The sequence below is a fragment of the Epargyreus clarus genome, unplaced genomic scaffold (genome assembly GCF_041222505.1).
Source record: "Epargyreus clarus isolate Ecla_fem2 unplaced genomic scaffold, WU_Ecla_fem_2.2 ptg000023l, whole genome shotgun sequence".
Taxonomy (NCBI): Eukaryota; Metazoa; Arthropoda; class Insecta; order Lepidoptera; family Hesperiidae; genus Epargyreus; species Epargyreus clarus.
In genome coordinates this window covers 641739-650900 of record NW_027332230.1, presented here as the reverse complement: position 1 = coordinate 650900, position 9162 = coordinate 641739, and the positions used below count along the sequence as shown (strand labels likewise).

Sequence of the window (9162 nt, the reverse complement as noted above, 5' to 3'; positions counted from 1 at the left end):
TAGGTTCTTGCGGCAAAAAGTATCGTAATACCTACTACGTAATAGCTGTAACTCACATAGCTGAGGTGTACTCACATATCATATCTCTCATGACATATCTCATTATTTTTCGATGGCTTGGATTTATGAGTGCTACTAGTAAGGAGAAATAGACCGATGCTATATAATTGTTAAGAATGCGAACAATTACTAAATGTTTAACATTTATATATTTACTTTATATCATTTACAAAATATATCTATGTACAAAAATATGTTAACTATGTAGTACGTAGTATTTGGAGTCTTGAACATTTTAACCTATTTTTTTATAATATATTTTTAAAACAAATACAAAATCTGCGGCAGCTTAAATAGCTAAAAACTTCATCTGTTACTCTATATATGTAACAAAATCTTAAGCTTCCCTTTTCAACAGCATCGGTCTGCTTTCGGGAACATTTTCCTTTCGTGCATTCATTTTTAGGACTTCTATTTACGTAACCTACGTTCATGACACATAACCTACCTATGTAATACTTATGTTTTTTATTTTACTTTTTAATAATGAATCCTTGTTTAATTTTAATTCTATTCTACATTTATAGCTCACAGTAAATCGATGAGTATCGATAATTTTATCGTAAATAAACTCTGTCACTATTTCAGTAGGAGAAATATTACGTAAGTTTGGTCCGTAAGTTTAAGGTGCTTAGGGCTATAATTGCATTAAGCCAATCAGTGCCATCTATGGTCAAGTTGCGGAACTACATTTTCAAATACTAAATGACGTAAATGCTTTTATGTGTTGTAGCAAAATAAACCTTAATATTATATGCGCCTAAGTTGTTTTTACATATTCATTCTGTATATTTTAGAATACTTTCGAGTTAACTATAAATGACCAATAAAATGATATTTACTTTAGTAGTGTTATATGTAACAAGAAAAACGCAAGTGTGAGTTTGGGGACAACGGTTCCGATTATTTACATTAGCTCGTTCTTACCACTTCTACTTGATTTTCTTTTCTATGCCTGCTACACTTGAAGCCATAGATAAACTAGTGGACAAGTTGCCCAACATGTTCCTCAATATGACATTGGAAACAGTCTCCAATAATGTAAGGAGACATCCTTTATAAACTGGATTATAAATGTAAAAAAAAGAAAAGATTTTGTATATGTAATCCAAATAAGCATAAATGGAACATACTACAACAGGCATTAGAACTGCTCGGGCTCTACACAAATATAACTTGCAATAAGATTGGGAGCCCCGTCATCCCGTTGTGGGGCACGTCACATACAGGTTGCAGCGCCATTAGTCCCCGGGTATATTTAAGGAAATTTTATATAAGTACATACTTATTCGTTAGGTACATTAAAATAACAATTTGCATTATTTTTTTATTTACGAGTATAGTTGAAAAATATCTTATTTCTAAGCCAGCAAGCTCCATTTAATCAGATTCCTCAATGTCCGAGGAATCCCGACGGCGGCGAGAGGAGCGCTCGGCGCTGAGGCTCTGCAGCCAGGTCGTGGTGCGCTGCGCGGCCGAGCGGCGCGGCGTGCGGCGCTCGGGCGGCGGCGACGGCGCGGGCGGCGAGGCGGCCCCCCGCGCGCGCCCCCGGCCCCGCCCGCGCGCGCCGCGCGCGCCGCGCCCGCGCCCGCGCGGCGCCGGCCCGCCCGGCTCCTCGTCGTCGCTCGACAGCACGATGGCTGCTCCCTTCTTCGGCGCGGGAGCGGTCGGCTTGCCCGGTTGGACCGCCTTCTTGGACACCGGCTTTATCATGTTTTTCAGAACGTCGGGGTCGGCCATCTCGAGCGCCTCCCTATCTAGGCGCATTTTCTCTTGGACCTCCGCCTCGGTCTCCGCGTTCGACTCGAGGAGTGACTCGACGCATCGCTCCCTGTGTGCCTCGAAGACGCGCCGAAAGACGTCGTCGTCGCGTTTGAGCGTGAAATCCCTGACGGCCTCGGTGACGGCACGCACGGAGAGCACTCCGAGTCGTTTCTCTGGCGGCAACGCCTCGAAGTACGAGCGTAGGAGGGTCTCGACGTCGGTGGCCTCGGCGGCAACGCCCCCGATATCGACCTCTCCATCGTCTTCCATGGTTTCCTTTCTCTCACGAATTTTTTTCTCCTTTTTCATTATGAGTACATCATTTGGATTTGCAATAACCCCGTTGAAATTTTGCCCAAACCGAATACGATTGAAGTCTTGTCCATCACGTTCGTAAAATACGCTCAGTCGGATGAGAGGCAGCAATGGCTGTTTTGAATCACCACTGCGGATGCAATTAGCTTCACTGATTGCTTCATTTACCTTAGCTTTTAAAAATGTCTGAACTTTTTCATTTTCATTTACATCCTCTTCACCTAGATTCTCTTCAGATAATACGATAGTCTTGAAAATGAATGGACGAACTGTTTTGAGAGGAATAGGTGTAAGTATGAATTCACTTTTATGCACTTGAAGAAGAGCACAGTGTTTAGGCAAAGCTTCACCCGCAGCCAATGAAGTGGCTACTGTGCTTCCTGGCTGAATGACATAGAATTCTTCTTCTTTTTTTGTGTCTCTGATAGGAAAAATTTGACTATCATGTTCGTGCCCCCAAACAACCAGGTCCAAAAACTTAGGCAATACATTTTCAGGAATATAATTACCTGGTCCTCGGTCTGCTCTATTTTGGTGTAAGACCAAGATGTTAAACCAGTCATTGCTGTCATCAGGTAGTTCCATCACTACTTTCTTCTCTGCAAATAGACGTGAAAGCCGTTGGTCTTTGAGATGACTCAATCCATACAGTGACAATTTAGTCTCACCTTTCTGAAGAAGTACTGGTGATACACGGACCTGTGTGTAATCAGTCCACTTTCCAAAATAGTTCACGAGGCCACTGATAGACAGAATATCGAGAGAGCTAATGCTCCCGCGGCCGACGGGGTCGTCGTGGTTGCCGTGAATCGAGAGTATAGGATATGACACGTTTAAGTTGGGATCTTCATAGTTTATATTACGTGAAAAATTTTGCAATTGATCCGATAGTAATTCTATATTACTTGGCTTGTCTCCAAAGCAATACTTACGGATGATCTGTGTACATTTGAACATGCAAGCGGGCGAGGGCTTGGCCTGGTCGAACAGATCGCCTCCGAGCAACACCAGGTCTACATCATACTGGACGGCGAGGGACATCACTTCATCAAATGCTATGAAACTGTCGTCTCCTCGTACGGCATCATTCTCCAGGTAACCTAGATGGATGTCCGAAGCTATCAAGATTCTGACTGTGTCGTCGGGGCACCAAGGATTATTATCACTTTGAACCATTTTATGTGCTTGAGTATACACTGTCTTCTATATTTTATTTACTTGGGTTACTTTGATTTTGTACTTATTGTAAAATAAACCACTTTATAATCAACCGCCAAATTTATAGCGATAAAACGAAACACCGCACGAGAAGTCAGCGTTGTTTTGACAAGTTCGTATTATTTGTCATTGGCATTGCCTTTGTCAAACTAAATGAAACTTTTTAACGACGTTTACAATCATTGTTAGGCCAAAATTATCTTCTTATTCTATTTATAAAACAAGTTATACCAAATATGCTACTTGGCACTTTTTTGAAACAGGTCATATATAAAAAATAAGTCCTATACAATAAAGTTATACGGTCCTACATTACGTATAATCCTCCAATAGTTTCATAAAACAATAGATTGTATTTTTACAAATATTAGATCTAAATTCAGAATCTGTGTTCAGAATGGGCTACTTGACACTTTTTGGGAAACTGTTTTAATGAATGCATACACGTATTATATATACCTTTCATTGATATTTTTGTCGAAAAAAGGGCTAATTATTAATAAAAAGCATAATTTCTTTACGGTGAACGGAACGACGCGTTAAAATATGCAGTCAAGTGACATTTCATGACGTAATGTCAAATGTCAATACACTAGCAAGCAAGACGGGACTTCATACCTCACTTCATACCCACCGGTCTCTCATATGCCGCGTCTGCGTTTGCAATATGGGGGTGGGTAGGGATTATTCGGGTCTCGAGGGTGCCCTCTTTGCCCGGGCAAATTCTCAAGGGGGTGAATACCCCCCGGATTTTTTAATATTCTTTCATAATAATATAATATTATTAATAATATCATTGTATAATGAGACAGCATTAAAATTATACCAACCCCGCTGTTTAGCGGGGGGTATGGGACTCGGTCAAATTACCAAGCTGGCAGTCCCTCTCCTGATGGTCGGAGGGAGGAGCCAACCCTGGGAGCTCCCGCGGAAGCGGCCGCCCCTCAGGTGGTCGATCGTGAAGGGGCGCGAACCCCTTTAGGTGGGAGTGTGGTCCGGCCTCAGCTCGCTTGTACATCGAGCGAGCTAGGCGGACCACAAACTCCTCCACAGACTGCATTTTAAGGTCGCGCTCCAACACGTCGTTCCTGACGTACCGACCAGCCCCCACGATCACTCGCAAGGCCAGGTTCTGCTGCGCCTGGAGACGCTACCGGTTCGACCTAGAGACCAACGCGTACCATGCCGGCGCCGCGTAGGTGAGTCGGGAACGAATGTAGGTCTTGTAGATACCTAGTTTCGTTCGTACCGGTAACCTGGATGTAAGCACCGGTCGGAGCATCGCTCGGGCCACTCGGGCCTAGTGGATCGAGTGCTCCACCTGCGGGGTCATACGCAACGAGCGATCGATGCTACATCCTAGGTATTTAACATGGATCTGCCAAGCTACCTCCGTTCCCCGGAGACGTAGCGGCGACAGCATAATACGCTTGCGGCTGAAAAGTATTGCGACTGTCTTACCGACATTGACAGCCATGCGCCACTTATCCAGCCATATAGGTAGTAGGTCGAGCAGGCGCTGCATCCTAGCGGCAGCTAGTTCAGCTCGGCGGGATGACGCAAAGTACGCACTGTCGTCTGCGAACAACGCGAGCATAACGTCCCGTTCCTACTCCTCCAGGTGACCGCGAAGGGTGGGAACGTCGTTGGTGTATAGCGAGTAGAGCCACGGCGAGAGGCAGCTTCCCTGCGGCACCCCCGCACATATGGGCCTAGGGTCTGAGGCGACGTCCTCGACCGAAATATAGAACTGCCGCTCACTTAGAAACGATGCTATCAACCGTGTCAGCCCCGCCGGGGCAGGTGTATCCATCATTTTGCACACGAGCCCACTGTGCCATACACGGTCGAACGCCTTCTCTATATCAAGAAAGACGCCGACGGTGTGACGGCCGTAATTAAGCTCGGATGCCAAATGATGGATAAACCGCGTGAGCTGTAGCGTTGTAGAGTGGCCAGCGCGGAATCCGAACTGCTCGTCCCTTATATTAAGGAACGGGCGCAGTAGTTTCAACGCCAGCCTCTCAAACAGCTTGGCTGTGGTTGACAGCAGGGTTATGGGGCGGTAGCTACCCGGGAGACGGCGGTCTTTCCCCGGTTTCGGGAGGACGATTACCTTCCCTAGTTTCCAGATGGTCGGAAAGCAGCACCGTCGCTTTTCTGGAATTTGCAATCAACAGATAAGAAATCGAAAATTTCTTTTTAAAAATTAAAATACTCGAATGTATTAAAAATTAAACTAAATATTGCATTATTTATATTTACTTATAAGCTATCATATCGAAAATATTTCATATTTTATTATTATTGTTCAACTACCCAATGTTTAGGCCAAGTGCCTTACATAATAAATATTGTATTGTATACATTATAATTGGGTACTTGACAGTTTTAACAATAAAATATGAAATATATCCAATATGTTAGCTTATAAGTAAACATAAATTATGCAGTATTTAGTTTAATTTTTAATACGTTCTAAGTATTTTAATTTTTTAAAAGAAATTTTCGATTTTTTATCTGTGGATTTTAAATCCCAAAACGGCGACAGTGCTGCCTTAAACTTCATGTGACGTCACCACATGCATAATAAACAAGACAAATAAAAATTATATCGTTTGCTGTTAGAGTTGGTTGAATTTATGTTGTGAACCGAAATGAATCCACAGTATATTAAAGCTGATAGCGTGAATCTGCTTAAAGAAGATATACAATGCAATAAATAAAAATGAATACAAAAACTTCCGTGAAATAACCTATGGAAATCACAAATAAACAACGTAAGTAAAATATTCTTTATATTTACATTTAATCATTTCGGACAGTTAAAACATTTCTTAACCGATTTCCGATAGAAGAAAGGTTGTCTTTAAGTGATTATCAAGCTTTTTAAACTATACTTATATTCTTATGTGAACTGCTTTAAGGTTATTTATTGATTATATTTATATTTTCAGATCTTCGCGACAGTCGTATAGTGACGACGCTATAGGGTATGTGCAGTTTAAGAGGCAGGCAAGTTTGTGTTTCATTAAAAGTAAAAGTTGTCCTGAATACAAGGTACATCAAAAGTCATGCTCAGTGTCCATGACTGTATATGAAAAACAAAATTTTATTAAATGTGATGACTGTCCTGCCTCCCAAGGATGCAGCAAACATGCAGTAGCATTTTTAATGTGGAGTCATAGAAAGTGAGGAACCAAAAGTTTCAAAGGTGGTCAGCACTCTGAAGTACATAAAGTAAAGGAAATGGGAAATAGTAGTTCTTTACTTGAGTAACCTACCCAACAAGATGAAGGAAGGAAAATGACCATACAGTTGCTGTTATTGCACTACAGATTTCTCAAAATGACAATGATAAAAATTATATATCTAGTTGTTACAGATAATAATTTAAAAAATGAAGAAAGTACACACTCAAGCAGCACAAAAAATCAGCTTAGCAAGAGCTTCAATATACAAGAAAATAACAGCTTCAAAATGCTTTGAGGTTATCTGTAGTAATATATACAAAAGTTCACAAAAGTGTATAAATATATACAAAAGTTCTACGGTGTGTACTCAATAATAGACCCATATAAACCTAACAAACAAAGCAGTCGGTTAATTAAAGATTAAAATTAGCAAATCATGTATTTTTAATTATACAGTCCTGTAAGTCAATCCATGCACAAGTAATAATAACTCAGTCATCGAAATAGTTTGTTTCTTATTAATTCATTTATTCTATTCTTAACTAATACTAGTCTAACTCTATTCTTATCGTAGACATCTTTATAATATATGAATGCATTAACTTGCTGTTTTGTTCTGATTACATCCGGGTTTGATGATTTAGAGTAGAGGAATCACTCCTTATTCTTTTTTCTCATTAATACTTCTATTATATGTTTGAATCCTCTGTCTGCAAGTTCTTTTAACGTTTATGAGATTTCGGCTTAGGAACGTGTATAAGCAAATTTGTTAGGATATTTAGCGATCGTACTTGTACACATCGTCACTGCACACGTCTTATAACTTGTCATTTATTTCAATTTTAGTTATAGAAGCTAAATAACTCCCTATTTTCTTCCAAGCGTTGTTTGTTTACAGTATAATGACGTTTCGCCACAAAATGACACTTGACCGCCTGATTTAACGCGACGTTCCGTTCACCGTAAAGAAACTTTGTTTTTTATTAATAAATAGCCCTTTTTTCGAAAAAGTGATCAATGAAAGGCATATCTAATACGTATACTAATTCATTAAAACACTTTCCCAAAAAGTGTCAAGTAGCCAGTTATGGTTATAATGGTTATACAGGCAAATTACTTTTTACGTTTTAGTCTACTCACCAGGATACCCACGCATGGTTTCTTCTTACGTTTGATAATATCACAGTATATATATCCTTATACTGTGATAATATCATTGACGCCGTATTATTATCATAGTATGTATTTCAATAATGGCAATAAATAAATTATGTCAATATGCCATAGTGACGTTTCATGTCATATGATATGACAGAGAGCGTTAAAGATAGGTACCTATCCTATAGTGCTATAGTTTACTTTAGCTTGGCTTCTGATTTTATAATTGTCAGCTTGTTGGCGTGTGACAAAAGTTTATAGTACACTTTTAAAATATTTTCTATTGTAAATTTGTGTAGTGTCCGATACGAATATTGTGAAAATGCGATGATATGACTCCAGTTACCCCCAAACCATACAGAACATGTCTAAAACTCGCAAACATAGTGTGTGTTTGGAAGAGAAAGTGTCATGTGAAATCGGAGAGTCGCCTTCTATGATGTGGAAGAGGTCGATTGTGCAAGCGAAGGCTGCGCGCGCGCGCGCCCCCGCCGCGCTGCCGCTGGCGCTCGCCGTGTTCGCCGTAAGTGATCCAACAGCCCGCACACAGCACTGCGCCGCGCGAACTGTCCGCCGCTGCCTAGCTGAACTGCAACAAACGGGCAACCGCACTACCCCAATGGCTCATTGTTCATGTTCACGAATACACTTCATGCAATGACGAGTTCACTATTAAAATTATGCAGATATAATTAATATATTATCATACTACATTATATTATACTAGACTGCTAGTACATTCGGGCTAGGGTGTCTGGTCGAAAATATTTTGACACGAGAATGACTAGGAAACCTACGATGACACGAATCTAAAGGGTTAACTTGAATTGAGAATTAAAGAATTCTGTAAATTTCAGTAATTGAAAAAATCTTGCAAAGATTTATAAGTTACGCATAGTTTTGCTGTTTGGACTTACAATTTTCTAGCAGTAAAGATTCAAGTGGGACTTATCGCATAAAAATTTGACATTAAAATATTTGTTTAGTAAACATTTCAACCATATTGTGATGGTTGTTGCTGACCTAATTAGAATATTAAAATAAAATAGGGGATAAATAAATAAGATGTTATCATCAACTTACGAGGGATTTAGGTCATAGTCCACAGTGCTGGCTAAGTGGGAATCTGTAGACTTCACATACCTTTAGGAACTTTTTTATTAAGAACTCATGTGTATAGTTTTCCTGATTATGTTTTACTTCACTCCTAAAACAAGATAATTAATTTCTAATTCACACATAACCTTTGTAAAAAAGGCAATAAATGAATAAATAAATTTGTAATTCTGCCAAAAACCAAGACAGAGACTCTTGATGTACAATATAAGATTGATTAATTTCCAGATGAGGCAATAAATGCTCTTATATTGTGGAAAGAGTTTTTTATAAACAAAAAATGGACCTGTACTGTTTCTACTTCTGACAGAAGTGGTTACATTGTGTTTGTCGGGCT

General features: G+C 40.1%; 2 protein-coding genes across 2 annotated transcripts in view; one reads left to right on the top strand and one right to left on the bottom strand.

Annotated features, from left to right (window-relative positions):
• Positions 1–1149: 1149 nt before the first annotated feature.
• Positions 1150–3601, bottom strand: mre11 (double strand break repair nuclease mre11). The gene has a single exon (XM_073085922.1). The coding sequence runs from the start codon at positions 3313–3315 to the stop codon at positions 1441–1443; it is 1875 nt and encodes a 624-aa protein (XP_072942023.1). The 5' UTR covers positions 3316–3601; the 3' UTR covers positions 1150–1440.
• Positions 3602–7830: 4229 nt separating this feature from the next.
• Positions 7831–9162, top strand: part of LOC140751805 (tyrosine-protein phosphatase 10D) — a 35061-nt gene continuing 33729 nt past the window's right edge. Inside the window, exon 1 of the mRNA XM_073085857.1 lies at positions 7831–8232. Coding sequence (XP_072941958.1) covers positions 8074–8232 — 159 coding nt within the window. The 5' untranslated portion in view covers positions 7831–8073. The remainder of the gene's footprint in view (positions 8233–9162) is intronic.

Bases quoted from the DNA above. Each gene is read 5' to 3' on its own strand.
- mre11 (XM_073085922.1), bottom strand. From the start codon at position 3,315: ATGGTTCAAAGTGATAATAATCCTTGGTGCCCCGACGACACAGTCAGA.